The sequence below is a fragment of the Larus michahellis genome, chromosome 5, assembly GCF_964199755.1.
Source record: "Larus michahellis chromosome 5, bLarMic1.1, whole genome shotgun sequence".
NCBI classification, from domain to species: domain Eukaryota; kingdom Metazoa; phylum Chordata; class Aves; order Charadriiformes; family Laridae; genus Larus; species Larus michahellis.
In genome coordinates this window covers 86,056,011-86,074,103 of record NC_133900.1, presented here as the reverse complement: position 1 = coordinate 86,074,103, position 18,093 = coordinate 86,056,011, and the positions used below count along the sequence as shown (strand labels likewise).

Sequence of the window (18,093 nt, the reverse complement as noted above, 5' to 3'; positions counted from 1 at the left end):
AGTAAAACGTGTTCATAGAATTACAGAATCGTTTTGGTTGGAAGAGACCTTTAAGATCATCAAGTCCAACCATCAACCCAACCCTGCCCAAACCCCCACTACCCCGTGTCCCTCAGCACCACGTCTGCCCGGCTTTGAAATCCCTCCAGGGATGGCGACTCCACCACTGCCCTGGGCAGCCTCTTCCAACGCTTGACAGCCCTTTCCATGAAGAAATTGTTCCTAATGTCCATCCTAAACTTCCCCTGGCGCAACTTGAGGCCATTTCCCCTTGTCCCACAGCCTGTTCCCTGGGAGAAGAGCCCGACCCCCCCTGGCTACCCCCTCCTTTCAGGGAGCTGTAGAGAGCGAGAAGGTCTCCCCTCAGCCTCCTCTTCTCCAGGCTGAACCCCCCCAGCTCCCTCAGCTGCTCCTCACCAGACTTGTGCTCCAGACCCCTCACCCCTTAACAGGGACTTCTCCCTTCTTGCTTAACATGTATTTTAAGGTACTGGATTTAAATAAATAAAGGGTCATAAATTTATATGATCTCCTGCTGTTTCTCCATGTGTATATCTAGGATGACAACGAAGTCAACAGACCTGTGCCCAACAAAGGAGACCATGGACTAGGAAACGAGAAGTTCAAACCTGTGGTACCTTGGCCTCATGTTGAAGGTGTGGAAGTGGACTTGGAATCCATTCGAAGGAAAAACAAGGCCAAAAATGAACTAAATCATCATGGTGGTGGTGATAACAAACAGCAAAACATCATGCAGAGGCAGTATCTCACATTTAAGCCTCAGACATTTGTATACCGAGATCCTGTTTTACGACCTGGAGTCCTTGGTAATTTTGAACCCAAAGAGCCTGAGCCTCACGGAGTTGTTGGTGGCCCTGGAGAGGAAGCGAAGCCATATGTTTTAGGACCAGATTACAAAGAATCCATTCAAGCCAGCATTAAAGAGTTTGGGTTTAATATGGTGGCCAGTGATATGATCTCACTAGATCGGAGCGTTAATGACTTGCGTCAAGAAGAGTAAGCAAACTTTTTTTTTCCTTTTAGTTCTGTTTTTACGGGATTTAATTATTTTCTTTCCATATAGCTTAATCAATGCTTAAAATAATATTAATTAGGCCAAATACTTAAAGCTTCTTGTCCTGACAGGCAAGAGTGCTGTACTGTAGCAAATGTTTCCATATATTATTCTTAATGCTGTTCCAATTATTCCTTTCATGAATACTTAATCTGTATTGATTCATCTCTGAAGTCATCCCTTTTAGTGTCTAATTGCGTGTATTTGCATGTCCCAGGTCCAGCCGCAGTCTTCATGGTCATATCTTTTCTTAATCCATAACTTCTTGAGGCTTGTTTCTAAGAAAGAATGGTTTTGCTTTATTGTGTCTTGCAGAAGTTCCTATACTGCTCTTAGCTTTTCCAGTTTTGTTTTCGCTCCAATGCTTTAAAATGTTTGTTAAAAAACAAAAAAAAGAGAGAGACTAGAAACAAAGAGATATTATTGCCTTTAAACAGCTCTGTGTAATTACCTGCATTAACAGGGGTATAGATCTGCCCTGGTGGTGTTTGGGGTTTGGAGCTGATGGGAGAGTCGTCTTCTAACAGTTTCTCACCGCATTTGTCATAAAGAAGGAAGCAATCTCAGAAAAAACATTTTTTACTTGCTGGGAGGGCGTCGACTTTGGTGTGGGGAAATTCTGGGAAGTTACTAACATTTGCTCGATAATTACTAACAGGTTTATGCCGTCTCTTGTGATCTTTGGTGTGTGCTGGAGCCAAATTTGCTGTCAGGCTAATCCGCAGTTGCTATAATTTTCCTTGTTAAATATCAGCGGAGGACAGGTCGCTGAGCGCACTGATGGACTGGCAGGCTTCTTTTGGTTGGGGTGTTTTGAAGGGGTTTGTTGAGGGTTTTTTTGCAGTTGGAGGGGGGGGCTATATGAATTTAAATATGACAGGAGGTACTTGCCCGTTTTGCCTTCGCTCTCGTCCCCGGCAGTGGAGCTGTGCCAGCCCCTGGGCTGGGTGCCAACCTCTGGGCAGTGCGTGTCCAGCTGTGCCAGCTGCTCTTTGGTCGGTCACTGCCCAGCTCATGGGCTCTGCCGCGGCCCGTCGTAGTGGGTGTTTTCCCATTTTTCAGGGTAGGAGAGAACGGCCAGCTGTGTGACTCAGCCCGCTTGTGCCGGGGGAGGTTTAGGATGGGCATTAGGAACAATTTCTTCCCGGAAAGGGCTGTCAAGCATTGGAAGAGGCTGCCCAGGGCAGTGGTGGAGTCGCCATCCCTGGAGAGATTTCAAAGCCGGGCAGACGTGGTGCTGAGGGACACGGGGTAGTGGGGGTTTGGGCAGTGTTGGGCTGGTGGTTGGACTCGATGATCTGAAAGGTCCCTTCCAACCTGGGCAATTCTAGGATTCTATTCTATGATTCCCCAAGGGGGAGGGCATCAGCGAGCATACAGGCAGATCCACACCTATAGCGTACCGAAGCATTTTTGCCATGATCTCAGAATTTCTCTTTGCTCTCCTTCAGAACAGAACCAATAAACAGAAATTCCCAAAGAATAATTAATACTTCGCATACTTTGAGGAATAGGAGAGACAGCCATGTGACCGATCAGAGCAGAAAAGACAGATTTTAGGAACTTCTTCCTCCAAGCGCACCTGCAGATAAGTCTTCCACGGAGGTCAAAGCCAGCAGCTGAAATCAAAGTTATGTTTTATTACTTAATATTTTAAGCAAGCAAACAAAACAGCATGAAAAACAGTGTGAACAAAAGGCATCTTTCAGACAACTTTATATCAAATATTATATGTATTGAATACTTGGGGTGTTTGCAATTGCCCTGAATTAGGTTAAAAGGTTTATAGCTTCTGAGTGCCTCCTGGGGACGGCAGAGGAGAGGGGAAAGAATGCAAGAGCGGCCAATTTTGCTGTACGCTTTGGGGTATCGGATTCCTCACTTTCCTGCTCATCCCCGATACCGGCCAGAAATTATTGCCTGTTGGATCCACTCTTTATTTTCCTCCAACTGATCTGTTTAGTACATTCCTTTAATATTTTGGTTGATAAAGCTGGTTAACATTCAGTTTAATCCCGCCAAAGAGCAGTATAGTCATCTTTTTTTGGTTAACGGTACCTTGGCATTGCTAGTTGAGGAGGATCTTCCAGGCAAAGACCGTGTTACTCATTGATAGACATGGAAATCCAGGTAGACCTCACCTCAGCCTTCTCCTCCTTTACGCGTCGGAATTCTCGGGCGTTACCCGAAGCAGCCAGGTTTGTTGGGCGGAAGATGCCGAATACTCTCCCCAGCAGTGCCAGGGGAGTGAAATGGTGCTGCGAGAGCTGTCTCGCAGCTGAAGACCCCCGTAGGGCTTGTCCCCGACGGAGGGGGGAGAGGGAAGAAAATGCCAATAAAGGGGAATCAGTCCAGCTGTGTTTAGATTTGACTTTGGAGTGGGACACGTTGCCAAGAGGATTTGCCGACTGCCTTTGTTGGTTCAGTAGGAGCTTTGCTGGTCCTGGGAGCCTCAGCTGCCCTGCAGAGCCCTAGCTCCTGCTGCGCCCTGCAGCGAGGAGTGACGTTGGGAGGCCTGGGGACGTTGTTTGTCGGGTCCATCAGAATATTTCCATTTCGCCCGCACTGCGTATTCTTGCCACGTGAATTTTAACCAGTCTGTTTCGAGGTTGAAGCTATGCCGTTCTGTTGGCATGCAGCAAATCATAGGTTTGGTTAAACAAAATCAAGAATGTATTGCGGGTACGTAAAAGTCAGTGTACAACACTTCAAAGACAGCACCGTAGAATCCCGGAATGGTTTGGGTTGGAGGGGACCTTCAAGACCGGCTAGGGGGCTTGGAACTAGATGGTCTTTAAGGTCCCCTCCAACCCAAGCCGTTCTATGATTCTGTGATCCAGTGCCACCCCCTGCCCTGGGCAGGGACACCTCCCACCAGCCCAGGTTGCTCCAAGCCCCGTCCAACCTGGCCTTGACCCCCTCCAGGGATGGGGCAGCCACAGCTTCTCTGGGCAGCGGGGAAGAAGCGTCATGTCACCGCAGCCTTTCAGCTCGCTGCGGGGGACCAGGGGGGCACGAGCTGGGTTTGGGTGGAGCAATACCCATTTCCCACCTCATTTCTAGTTGCAGAGAAGTACAGCAGGCATTGCAGGCCCTGTCTGAAACCTCTGTACAGTTTCTGGCAGAAAACTTTTTCTTAAAACTTGGTGATTTTTACCATTTGGGGATCTTTTTTTATTATCCTGATAGGTGGCAGCCTTTTACTTTTAAGAGCAGTCATTAATATTGAATTTTACATGTTGTCCCTGCCTCCTAGCAGACCCGCGATAAAACTAATGTTAGCTTTAGGGAAGAAGGATATTGATTTGATTGCTCCCTGGATTCTAGTTATTTATTTTTTTTTTGTGATGAGGAGTCTGCACAGAGGTAAAGCTGAAGTAAAAATAAAATGATAAAGTCTATGGATGGTCTTGGATTCAAGATAAACACGCCATGCTAGGGAACTAAAAAATGGACCTAGGTGTGAGGATGAATGCTGGCAGGTAACAAGGTGTGTTCCTCTCAAAAAAAAATGGTAACTGAAGAGAATTGCTGCTCAGGAGAACAAGAACCAAGGTGTTTTTCCAGCATAATGAGCCCCTTGTCCGGAGTACTTTAAAATAAAATGAAATTTTAAAAATACAGCTATACCGAGTCTGACCAGAGATCATTTTTCTTGACAAACTTGTCTCTGGCTGTGGCCAATAACACTTGCTTGGGAGAAAACATACAAGAACGGGCAAAGTTTCATTCCTGGCAACCAGTGGGCTGGGACACTTGAGCCAAAAATTGCAACAGGGTTGTCATGCGTCAGGGACCTTTGTCTGTGCACAGACTTGTCTTTTAAATGCTTTGACACTCTTGGAATTAATGACATCCCGAGTCAGTGACCTTTTCCCGGCAGAAGGCGGCAGCGTTACTTTAACCTCTCCTCCGGGCGCTGCCGTGGCCCTCTGTTACGCGGCCGTCCCGTGATACAGGACCATCGGAGATACCGACATCAAGCTACTGTGTGAATGTTGCACATCCCTTCCTTGTTATTCCTGCCATCCCGTTTGCCCTTTCACTAACTCTGCGCTAAGGTGCTCAAAGAGCTATCCACGTTTGACTCCAAGAGTGGTTTTTTGAGTGCTAATGCCAAGTTTTGGGTCTATCTGTGAGTATACGCCCTAGGAGTGGTGTAACGCTGCATCCGCATTCATCCGCTGTCGCAGTGAGCGCTCCTGCCTGAACTACGATACTCGTTTCAGTTGCAGCTGCGAAGAACGGGGCTTATTGTTCAGCGATGCCCTGGAGGAGGAGGTGGACAGCTCGGACCCCAGCACAGACACGCTGCCACAGTCACAAACTCCCTTGAAAAATTGGAATTAAGAGATAGTTTTTACACTTTAGCAGTTACTAATCTAAGAGATCTTCCGTCTTAGCCTGCCATACGTTGATGAAGAACTTTGCTTGTAAAGAAAGCAAAGAACCTCATCAAAGGCTTTGGAAATTCAGTTACTCTGTTAACAGCCTCACCGTGTCCACATAGTTTTTGATTTCTCCGAAGGATGATGGTGTGATTCTGCTGGATGGCTTTCTTTCACAAAAGCTGTGCCTATGGCTTACTAATTTTGTTATTTATTACTAGCGTCTTTTCAACACAGAAGCCAGACTGAGCGGTCTGCAATTCTTTAGCTCCCCAGGGCCCTTTTATAAAAGTTGGTCTCGTCTTTTCTTCCTCCTGTTTGCTTGATAACAAGGCTGGTGTCAGCAACAGTTTGTCAATTTATGTTGCGTTATTTTGGAAACACTGAGTTTATTAAAAAAAAAGAAGAAAAGAGAAAAAGGCAATTAGGCTATTCACGGCAGAAGAATGCAGTAGAAGCCGTTATGCGGATATCTGTTATCTCCGAATTACAAAGTGCCTAAGCCTCAGCTGGCTGAAGATAGGAGCATATAGAGGGGAGAATCCCTGTCTGCTTGCCCTGGTTTTGTTCTCTTCCCTGGGTATCTGGCGTTGGTCACTGCGAGGAGTTCAACGGAAATCCTTAATTAGCTTTCCTGCTTCTGGAGTGGTCGCTTTTCATTTTGGTCCTCTAGCAGCCCAACAGACTTGCTGGCAGGCATCCTGCTTGGGGTGTTTGAAAAAGATATTTCCATAGCAGCTTTTATATTTCGGTAAGCTATTTCTCAACCTTCTTTTTTTTTTTTTTTTTTTTTTTAAAATCATACTATTTACATCCATTTAGCCTGAATTAGTGCTCATTTCTGTTTCCCTGGTTTGGACACCACCCTGTGCATTTAAAGAACGTCTACTGCTCACAGCATCTGTTTCCCAATCCCACTGGCTCTCCCTGGTTCCTGTCCAGGCTTTTTATGATTCATGGTAAACGCGTTCCGCTTCTGACGCAGTGTCTTTGAAAAAGCTCCGTGCTACCTGACAGCCTTTTACCCTTAGTGTAGCTTTTCGGTAAGCCTGCTCAGTTCTCTATGGCTCCCCTTTGGAAGAGGAGGTGTTACTTGGACACCTCCCTTGAGGCATTACAGCTTCAGTCCTTCCTGGATAAAGTTTATCAGTTCCAAAAACGTCACCAGGTACTAATGAATTTAAAACACGCTGCTCTGCACCATTTTCTCACCCAGGCACTGAAGCTCTGCTTCTTTTTTTTTCTTTTTTTTTCTTTTTTTCTTTTTTGCCATAGCTGAATTTACCAAATTTCTGGGCAATTTTCTCCCTCTTTCCATCTGGAAAAAATGAAGAAATAAATTGTCCATATCCCCTCAGCCCTGTGACTGAGGGTATGCGATGCTGAACGAGTCCTTGCGGGGCCCTCTTGTTTAGAATCATCGAATGGTTTGGGTGGGAAGGGACCTTAAAGACCACCTAGTTCCAACCCCCTGCCCTGGGCAGGGACACCTCCCACCAGCCCAGGTTGCTCCAAGCCCCGTCCAACCTGGCCTTGAACCCCTCCAGGGATGGGGCAGCCACAGCTTCTCTGGGCACCCTGGCCCAGGGGCTCACTGCCCTCACAGCCAAGAATTTCTTCCACTTTTGCTTCTTCCAGTCTGTTTTATTGCTTTCCATGGCCCAGCTGAAGACAGGCATGGCAGAGCAGGCACCGTGCTGGCCAAAGGGGCCCTGGCGTTTGGAGCTGTGGGTAAAAGCCTGGCTGAAGGGACCTGTTACTGCAAAATCAGTCCTCCAGTTGAAGAGGTTTAAAATAGAGACCCAAGTGAAGTGATCATCACTCTTTGAAGTCCAATTGCATGAAGCCTGTGGGTAACTGTCATGTCAAATCAGTGAAAAATGTCCTTTCCTGCATTCTCATGGAAGACATTAGTTCTGCTGCAGACTAGATGACCTTCAAAGGTCCCTTCCAACCCAACACACTATGATTCTATGACTATCTGAGCAGAAAGTGTTGTATAATAATCTCAGTGTGTTTAAAAAATATTGGTACAAATGCCAAGGAAGAGTCAAACTGCATTTTGCTTTTTAGGTCATTATCCTAAACGGATACTTGCAGGACGTAGCCTTGTGCTTTTTATTCCCAGTGCTGCTGTTAATACCTGGTTTGTTGGGGGAGAAGGTGTTCGGAGTTGGAAGCTTTTTCACGGTCAGGATGGTGAATGTGCCCTTGGTAAAACCATGTTGGCTGTTCCCAATCACCTTCTCCTTCGGGCACTTGGAAGTGGCTTCCAGCAACATATGCCCTGTCATCTAGTCCAGGAACTGAGATTAGGCTGCCTGGATGTAGTTCCCTGGATCATCCTTCTTGACGGTGGGCACGGCATTTGCCTTTCCCAGTCCTCAGGAGCCACCATCAAGCACCAGGACATTGTAGAAGACACAGGGACTTGGGAGGTGTGACAGCAAACCTTGCCGGTAGAGACTGAGGGAAATCAGGTGTTGAGTTTCTCAGGCTTCTCTGAGTCATTTGACTCAAAGTTGCATCTCATTCGGCAGTAAACCCGGGTTTTCTTTAGTCTTCCTTTTGCCTGTAAGCCCTTCTCATTGCCCTTCCCATCTCACAGATTTCAAATCCACCAGAGCTCTGCCTTTCATCCTCTCTGCGTGTGCTCAGGCGGTGTTTCTGTACTCCTCCTAGGTGGCCAGTCCATGCATCTGCCTTCCTGACTCTTCCTTTTTGCACTGGAGCTCCATCAGAAGGTCCTGGTGGGGCCAGGTGGGCTTTCTGCCTGTTTGACTTCCTGCAGGTGGGAAGGGGCTGTGCCTGGCTTTTGGGGAGGTTTTCCTCAAAGAAGACATTCCTGGGCCCTTTTTGGCAAAGTTGTAAGACCTAAAATCATTAACTTCTCATGGCAAATGTTAGGAAACGTTTCGATAACGGCTTCTCTACAAAAGAGTAAAAAATGGAGAGGCAATTGCCTGATGGAGGAAGCCGCTGATGACGAGGAGTGTGGAGCTGCGAGAAGAGCCTGGCTGGTGGGTGGCTCGTGTCAAGAGCTGCGCCTGGTTATACAAGACCAAAGCAATGCAAATTGCTGCTAAAGATCTGCAGTCAGTATTTCTAAAAATTCCATGCCTGCGACACATTGGTTGCAGGAGTCTCTTTGGGGTTTCTTGTCTCTCCAAACCACTCAGCAGCAATGCGGGTGTTTCCTTTATTTTCCCAGTAGAACTCCCCTGTTGGTAGCTTTTGCTGGGCGTGGGTCGTGCTTATTGCACTTTGGGTTGAAATTTAAGTGAAGAAGCATTCTCTTAAAGTGTATTTTGGGTGGTGGTCTGTGACATTCCCTGTCTCTCCTGTTGACTGAGTTACCTTACCGTAGAACCCTGGAGCCAGGGCTGTCCCCGCTGTTGATCTCGTTTCATGCCGGGGTCATTAATGGTGTGTTGGCTGTAAGAAAGGACGGGCGCTCGGCATGCTTTGCTCAGCCGTGATGCGCCGGCGTTATCCAGCCCCTGGCGGACTGGCTTACAAATTATTCTTACTGACCCGGGGGGTTTTAGTCCTATGACTCCATTTGAGCTAGATTTTTTTTGACGGCGTCTTTTGACAGACATTGCAGGAATTTCATCCTGAGGAGTTTGACTGGGAGAGGAGGCATCGTGACTCTTTGCGAATGTTTATGACATGAGACAAATTAATCTCTTAGTGGATTATTATCTTTTTTTCCAATATGACAATAGATAACTGCTGTCTCCCCGCCAGCGGGAGCCAGAATTTCAGCTGCATCGCCCCCACACATCTGTCAGTCTGATCAGGGCAAAATAAATATTTTTAAGTGTTTTTTCCTTCCATGGATTATCCAGCTTGACTTTTCCTTTTTAATGACGTTCTTGCTGTTACAGGGCATGCCCTCTGGGCCATACAAATTCGTACGTGAATAATTGGATCTGTTGTCGCGGGTCACCTTTTTTCTTCAAACAGAACAACTGGCAATAAGCTTTTGTTGAAAAAAACCTGAAAAAGTAGCTCTTCCTTGCTTGAGTACAATGCGCCTTGTGTACAGAGATGTATTTTTGGACAACTGTATTTGCAGCTCCCGACACTTTGTAAAACACACCAACAGTGAAAACGACTTGGCTTGTTTTTAAAATCAGACATGTGGTTTTGAAGGGTGTCAGTTCTATTTTTTATTATTGTTTTCAGTACAAGCAGAGGAGGGAATTCTTGCCAGAAATAAAGACTTCTGACTTTACTTAAGAATACGCACGTGCAGAGCTGTGTGTTAGTAAAGCGAAGCTGTTGGTAAAGGTATTTTTCCTATCGTGGTTTGATGGGGACAGCTTCGACCCTTTAGTTGGCCCAAGTGATATTAAAAGTATCAAACTGCATAGAAAATTTTGAGTGCTGGGCTCTAGTTGAAAAAATACTGGAATCTTTAGTTATAAACAGTTAATCAAGGTTTGAAATAAGGCAGATGAGTCATGGCTGCTCATTAGAAGTGGATTGTCCTTTTCCTCTGGGCGAACAACATGAATTTAATATGTTCTCTTACAGTACGCGGGTATTTGCCCGGTCACTCCTGTCGCAGCTAAGGAGACTGAATAGAAAAGCTCTGGAGTGGAGCCTGCTTTCTCCAGCAATGTCATTAGTTCCTTAATTATAGCACTGTGCAAATTACGTATTTGATACCGTTATACGAAATAAGCTTTCGGTAATTACCCTTGGTATCCGTGTCATTGGAAATGGAGCATCGGGGGCTTGGTTTCATCGCACAGGGTACCTTGGGAAAACCTTCTATTCGAGTGCCGCGCGCTGGAACTGCTCTGTAACCAACAGCACTAATTTTATAGCGTGTGCGTAAATCTTGGTGTGCCTCACTGCGCCTGGGCTTGAGAACCAGGTGAATTACAGGGGTGGCACTAAATCAGGGCCGCTGGCTTCCCACTGCAGCTTCTCAGCTGCCTGGCTGCTGGCAGGACTCCCAGAGGGGAAAAAAAAATGCGTTTAAAATGCAATTAGCTGTGTATTGTCAGAGCTTCTCCTTGTGGTCAGGAGAGATCTGAATGCCAGGCATTGTACTTAAAGCAAAACCAGGCGTCTTCTGTTAACGTTCCGGATCTCAGTAGTGAAAACTACAGTGAAGGTGGATCCTGCGCCTCTTTGGTGTTGGCTGCTAGCGTTTCAATTTTTAAGTTTCAACAGCGGAATAGTTCACCCCAAGAGTACAAAGGCGAGGACAGGGGCACCAGGTCTGTTGTCTGTAGCTGGATTAGTTGGATTTACTCTTTTTTTTTTTCTCCTGCAATGAGAAGCCCAAGCTCTGAGCAGGACTTCTTACTCCACAAAAATGCGTAGCGCAGCACCTGGAGTATATTTAGACTCTGCCTTAAGCCCTGACTGTGGAAGAGGGGGCAGAGAAAAGTCTGGGAGGTTTCCTGCCGCTGCCTCCGTAACCCTGCGGGTGCCGTCCTGCGCTGTAGGAACGTGGGGGCAGATGGATGGAGCATTCTGTCAAGTGAATTGTAACCTGCATGCAAAACTGAAAAATGAAATTAACTTCTTATGCTCTGTCTTGTTCCTGTTAACCAGGACTTACTGTGGTAGAGCATTTAAGTAAACTTGTTGTGATATAATTCAGTCCAACTGAGCGTGGGCACTTCAGGGTTTAGTATCTGATGAGCAAGGCGTGGGGGAAATAAAGTATTGCTGTGGGTCTGAGCCCACTGCCCCAAGCGTCTTCCTAGCCTTTGGTTTATTATATTCAGTAAAACTTGTCAGTGTTTAATAAATCCAAAATTACGCGCAGTGTGGACTCTCCTGAGCTGTACATAAGGAAATGCATCAAGCCATAGCTTCCTATAGCTCCCTAAAGCGGTGCCCACCTTGATGGAGACATGACAAGACTTGCAGTGCCCAGAAGCTGCTCTGGTGCCACCGACCCACATCAGTGTCCTGCGCCGGGGCCCAGGGACCTGCCTGTCCCGTCCCATGGTACAGCACGGTGTGTCATGGGGCAGCAAAAGGACCGGAGACCTGCGGGGAAGTACTGCACCGGTTCCAATCAAAACAGGGAAGAAGAGGGGTTTGGCTCTGTCTCTCTGTAAGGTGGCATCCCCCTCCCCGAGGAAGGGAGTTTATTTTAGAATCACAGGATCATAGAGTGATTAGGGTCGGAAGAGACCTTGAAGCCCCCCCAGTGCCACCCCCTGCCCTGGGCAGGGACACCTCCCACCAGCCCAGGTTGCTCCAAGCCCCGTCCAACCTGGCCTTGAACCCCTCCAGGGATGGGGCAGCCACAGCTTCTCTGGGCACCCTGGGCCAGGGGCTCACCGCCCTCACAGCCAAGAATTTCTGCCTCACATCTCATCTCAGTCTCCCCTCTGTCAGTGGAAAACCCTTCCCCCTCGTCCCACGGCTCCCCTCCCTGCTCCAGAGTCCCTCCCCAGCTTTCCTGGAGCCCCTTGAGGGACTGGAAGGGGCTGGAAGGTCTCCCCGGAGCCTTCTCTTCTCCAGGCTGAACCCCCCCAGCTCTCTCAGCCTGTCCCCACAGCAGAGGGGCTCCAGCCCTCCCAGCATCTCCGGGACCTCCTCTGGCCCCGCTCCAACAGCTCCGTGTCCTTCTGCTGTTGGTGCCCCAGGGCTGCCTGGGCTCTTCTGCCCTGTGGTGTTTATTGCTGCAACTTCTTCAGTGATGGGCAAGTGATACTATGGACAAGAATCTTGTGATTAAAACCAACGCAAAGTTTATGCCTTTAATTTTCCTATTAGCCCAAATGCTGGGTCTCTGTGCAAACCTTTCCCTGAATTTGGATCGTGGCACTTTGAGAGGTGACAGGAGCTGTAGCTTGTGCTTCCAGGGGCGCTGGTGGCAACGTTCCGTCATGTAGCCTCGCTGGCTGCTTCAGGAGTGGAAGCAGACAAAGCTTGTAGCTATTGTAAAAATAGGAAATGCTGTTTCAGCAGAGGTTGAAGGTGTTGGGTAGTGTGCGGTAGAGGTTTTGCTGCTGTCTGCTGAAGGGAAATGAACACTCGGCTGAGCAAACCGTCCTCCTTGGGCTGTTTGTTCACTTCTCTTCCAGAGCCCCTCCTTTGTAAGTTGACTACTCTGATCAATGTTGATGATGCATAAAAGTATCTTGTAAGGATTCATAGGTAACAAATGCATTATTAACATTACTTTTACTTACTTGTGTCTTAAAATCGCCTTCTGGCAACTCTAGACTTGGGCAACAATCCCACTGCCCTGCAGATGGCCAAGCAGCTCGTCTCGGCCAGGACCTTGGGGGTGTCAACAGCATTGATGGCCAACTGGTGAAGGTGTCTGGGGAAAGAAACTCCCATCCATTGTCTTATGGCACTACGTGCCATTTACTGCTGTAGTCATAATAAACTGATGATTTAAAATAGCAAGCAGCCCCGAATTCAGTATTAAGCTACGTAAACAGCGTGCTGTGTGCTGAACGACTGTGTCCTTAGGAGATAAGCACAGGGCTTGCTAGAAAAGGGAGCTGCAAATGAAAACAGAGCTCCTGACTTATTTTTGGGCTCTGCTAGTGCTAGAGCCCCTCAAAGAGTGAGAAAAAGGCATGCACCGTAAAGCAATTATCAGTAGGTGATAATTGATATCACTAGGGATCTCATAAAACTTGAAATACAATTTTAAAATGCAAACAGTTTTATGTTAATGGAGAAGAAAGATTCCATTTTTTAATGTCAATTACAATTTCAGGATAAATGCTGAATCGAGACCTTTAGCTTTGTACTGATTTAGGGCTCTCGGCTTGAACCAGCCGACTCCAGCTCCTCCGGAGCAGGGGTGGGACAGCAGCTGCCTGACGTCCTGGATAAATTGGGTCTGAGCACACAAGTCCAGTGAGGGGACCGTGTGCCTTCGGTAAGCGCCGGTGCGGGTTAGGTGATGGTTGACCTGGGGAAGATGGTCTCAGGAAGGAGACTTAGTTGCAGCCACAATACCTCTTACTTTTCCCTGGAGCTTTGGTGCTGGTATGCCAAGGAAACTGGAATTCAGGATGACATGAGAAGCCCTTCTGCTGGCTCAGGATCTCAGATTGCCCTCTCAGTGTCTGTCTGATTGGGGCTCGCCCTTAAATTACAGTCGCGGTGCTCTGCTTGGTCACTTCTTGCATTTCTGCTTGATGGCTGGAGCACTTCTCCAGCAGCAGCAGTCTCTAGCCTGGGCATTTCGTAGCCTGAGGAGATCTGAGGCTGGGTCTGCAATGCTGTGGCTGCTAACGGGGAGGCTGTAGGGCCATCCCGTCCCTGGACCACACACCCACCATCACTCCTGTGGGGCTGGGGGTCTGTGGCAAAAGCAAGACGATTAATAGGAACAAAGCTGTAAGAGCAGAAGCATCCCCAAGCCAAGGAGCGCTCTTGCCCTGGCCTGTGTCAGGAACAGTGTGGCCAGCAGGACTGGGGCAGTGACCGACCCCTGGACTGGGCACTGGTGAGGCCCCACCTCGAGGGCTGTGCCCAGTTTTGGGCCCCTCACCACAAGACAGACACTGAGGGGCTGGAGCGTGTCCAGAGAAGGGCAACGGAGCTGGTGAGGGGTCTGGAGCACAAGTCTGGTGAGGAGCGGCTGAGGGAGCTGGGGGGGTTCAGCCTGGAGAAGAGGAGGCTGAGGGGAGACCTTCTCGCTCTCTACAGCTCCCTGAAAGGAGGGGGTAGCCAGGGGGGGTCAGGCCAGGGGACAAGGGGAAATGGCCCCAAGTTGAGCCAGGGGAGGTTTAGGATGGATATTGGGAACAATTTCTTCCCGGAAAGGGCTGTCAAGCATTGGAAGAGGCTGCACAGGGCAGTGGTGGAGTCACCATCCCTGGAGAGATTTCAAAGCCGGGCAGACGTGGTGCTGAGGGACACGGGGTAGTGGGGGTTTGGGCAGTGTTATGTTTACGGTTGGACTTGATGATCTTAAAGGTCTTTTCCAACCAAAACGATTCTATGATTCTGTGATTCCGAGGTCCCCCGTAGAAGGGCTCCTCTCCTGCTGGGGGGGGCACATCTGCATGGTGGGGGGACAGGGAGGATGGCATGGCAGGGTCCCTCCCCGGGTGGAGAGGGCGTAGGACTAACTCACATCTTAAGCATGTCGGCTAATCGTCAGAAGCAATGTTACTCAATCCCTTTCTCCATGAGATCACCGCTGTATCTTTGGAACGGTTTCCTCTCGCTCCAGTGATGAATCAGCCCGTGTTTTTCCGCGGTGATACCGGTGCTGAGTTGGGAAGAGGCAGATTTTGCTCAGGGGCTGCTCCGCAGGCCCTTCCTTGCAGCCCGGAGCTCCCCGAGGAAGGGCAGCAAAGGGGGGCAGCTCTTCGTGGGGGTCGGGACAGGTGGTGGGAAGCCGGGCTGGCCGAAGGATGCTGCCCTCTCCCTCCTGCACGCCTGCTGCAGCGTGCTGGCCTCCCGGCTCTGCCAGCAGGAATTCAAATTCATGGTTTTGAGTGAGTTTGTTTGCCGGTTTGCTTCCCAGTATGTTGCACAGCCTGTGCCGAGCGTGGGCAGGACGGAGCACCCCGGGGGATGAAGCCAGAGGTCGAAACGTATTGAAATCCCCTTTGTCACAGCCCCTCTGGCGCTCTGACTGTGCCCCTGGCCAGCTTTCCATTGCTTCCGCGTGGACACACGTATCTACGTCACCCTATCTTTCAAAACCGAAGCATGAGTCTGGAATTTCAGGCTTTTTCCCTTTCTGGTGCCTAAAATTTACTGGGAAGCTAGTACTGTAAAATTCAGCTTCAACCCCGAGGAAAATACGTGTGGCGGCGTGATGTTCGGTTTGCCAGCCACTGGATGTCAGTGCTGCTCCGCCAGAGAAGGGCTCTTCATTCCCGCTGGATGTGAAGTGTCTTGATTTTTGCTGCACGAATAACTGAGTGATGTTTGAATTTCTCGGGAAAATTGCCCCAGAGATGAAAATACGCATTAATTGCACGTATCGTCAACCTTCCGATTCTCCCTGCGAGCCGAGGGAGTTCCTGCAGTCTGCGGGAGCTCCTGGGCTGGGTGACTCAGCTGCCGACTCTCCAATAACTGCAATAAAGCCGCTGGAAAAAACCTGAAAGTATGATCTTACTAGAGGTATAAACGTAGTGCTTTTACGGCTTGCAAATGGCACATTTAGCGACACATGATTTTTCAAGTTTAAAAAGTAAAACGTGCTGACAGATTGGAGGAGATTAAGTTGGATATGTAGCAAAAAGCCTGTCTAGACCTCTGGTTTTATGTTTTAAAAATGTATTAAATACAGATCAAAAAATGCTTATAAATTGCTCACAGATGTGTTGTTCAATTCAGGCTTTTGTAATAGGTTTGGCTTTTTAAAATTATATTAAGTTACTTACTGTCTTTCATTCTTATGCTTTTCACCGCTTTGTTCCTAAATATGACTTACCGACAGTACAGAAAGTGGGAGGAAAAAACAAGCAAAAGATTTGGGGTTTTTTTTGCGGCATTTGCTTTGTTTCTGTTGGTGAAGGCAGTTTGAAATGTTGCGGCTCTCTTTCTTTTTAACTGGAGAGCAAAAACGCTTCCTCCTGGAAGGTGGGGGTCAGTGGCACGGTGCAGCCCATGTCGGGTGCTGCCCCCTCCTTCCAGGGGAAAAGTCATAGAATCACAGACCGCTTTGGGTGGGAAGGGACCTCAAAGCCCCCCCAGTGCCACCCCCTGCCCTGGGCAGGGACACCTCCCACCAGCCCAGGTTGCTCCAAGCCCCGGCCAACCTGGCCTCAAACCCCTCCAGGGATGGGGCAGCCACAGCTTCTCTGGGCACCCTGGGCCAGGGGCTCACCGCCCTCACAGCCAAGAATTTCTGCCTCACATCTCATCTCAGTCTCCCCTCTGTCAGTGGAAAACCCTTCCCCCTCGTCCCACGGCTCCCCTCCCTGCTCCAGAGTCCCTCCCCAGCTTTCCTGGAGCCCCTTGAGGGACTGGAAGGGGCTGGAAGGTCTCCCCGGAGCCTTCTCTTCTCCAGGCTGAGCCCCCCCAGCTCTCTCAGCCTGTCCCCACAGCAGAGGGGCTCCAGCCCTCCCGGCATCTCCGGGGCCTCCTCTGGCCCCGCTCCAACAGGTCCAAGTCCCATTAATGGCCACTGCCTTGGCCGGGAGCTGTGGAATGGTGCTCAGCTGGCATGCCCAGTTTCAGTGTGTAACACCCCGTTGTCCTCCATTCTAACAGAACTGTACCACCAAAATTAATCCAGGTGAACATATGTTCTGTTGTTAATCCATTATTAAAGATGCAATGGAAAAATCTTTCTGTACCCATCCGACTCAGCACACCCAGGTCGTGCATCCGTTGTGGCTCTGCAAATCTCCAAATAACTGGTGGGTATCTGAAGCGCGCGTGCTGCGGGTGCAGCGGGGCAAGCTGTGGTCACCTGGAGCCTTTGGAGCCGGAGCTGGGGCAGGAAGGTGGCGTCCATCTGATGCCTCTCTAGTGCTAGCTTACAAATACGATTAGCTGTGGGTACTCCAGGCATAAAAACAATGGAGCGGAGGATTTTAGGCAGTAAACCATACTTGTAGCGATGGTGCTGTTTCAGGGGTCGCTTTCCCCATGCCCGACCAAGAGGGAAAATGCCATGTTAGATCAGTCTTAAGTTATAGACCCCTTGGATGCTGTAATTTTCTTTTCCCACAGGACCAAAATGAATAGTATGTTTGTACCAATTTCTTTTTTTTCTAGTCAGTTGAAAATAAATATTGATGCTCTTCCTTGACAATAAGTGAAATACGTCCTCCTTCGCCAAAGAAATGCTCTTTAAATTACCTGTAGGTCTGTTACGCGAGTTCTTTCACATTTAACAGAGTTTGGTTTCAGAAGCGGTGGCGATTGCTGGTGATTAAGGTAATTTCTTTTCAAACACAGGAATGTTTCTGTGCATTCAAGCTTTTTATTGTATATAGAGAAACGTAACTATGGAAGTTTGTGCATCCCCAAGTTTAAAAGTTCCTGTTTGTCAGGAGTAAATTCTTAATACACAACAGCTGTCTTTGAAAAGTCAGGTTCTCTCCAGTGGAGACCTGACGTGCTGAAAGATGAGGAAAGGAAGTTGTTCGCCCACTGAAATCAAACGTGCCGTGTCTCTGGGTCTGGTGGTGGGACCTGTGGTGTTGTAGTTGGAAGAGGCGGTCGGGGGGAAGCTCCCAGGCAAGGAGATACCTGGGCTGGTTGGAATGAGGGAAACCAGGAACGCTCTCCTGTAGGGATGCAGCTGGGGGAACGGACGTTACAATTGCAGATGAAATGCATCGTTGATAAGTGTGATGAGTAGATATTGGAAAGCGCGGACTGAATTACTCCTATTTCTTGTTCCTAAGTCATCTGTAATACCTCAGGGAAAAAGAACCTGGGTCCAGGGCCACGGTGAAACCGAAACACAAAACGTTTTACATGGACGCAGAAGTGCTTTTCGTGGTGTGCTAAGCTGGAGCCCTGGGTGGGTTTAGTGTTTTTTTAATTTTTTAGCTCCATTTGTTATACCTGGAAGTTTAGCCGTGAACGATGAAGGGTACAGATCACGTCTCGTCTGCCGGGGGATGACATTTTTCCCACGAGCATCTATGCTTTTCTGACAGCCTTTGCAAATGGAGATAGTTTTAGGCAGAACAGCTGACA

At 48.5% G+C, this 18,093-nt stretch overlaps 1 protein-coding gene across 2 annotated transcripts in view; it reads left to right on the top strand.

Moving 5' to 3' along the window:
* GALNT7 (polypeptide N-acetylgalactosaminyltransferase 7) overlaps positions 1 to 18,093 on the top strand; it is a 71,795-nt gene that overhangs the window by 30,028 nt on the left and 23,674 nt on the right. For both annotated transcript variants that reach the window (XM_074588458.1, XM_074588459.1), the window contains exon 2: positions 560 to 1,017. In XM_074588458.1, the coding sequence (XP_074444559.1) occupies positions 560 to 1,017 (458 nt within the window). The remainder of the gene's footprint in view (positions 1 to 559; positions 1,018 to 18,093) is intronic.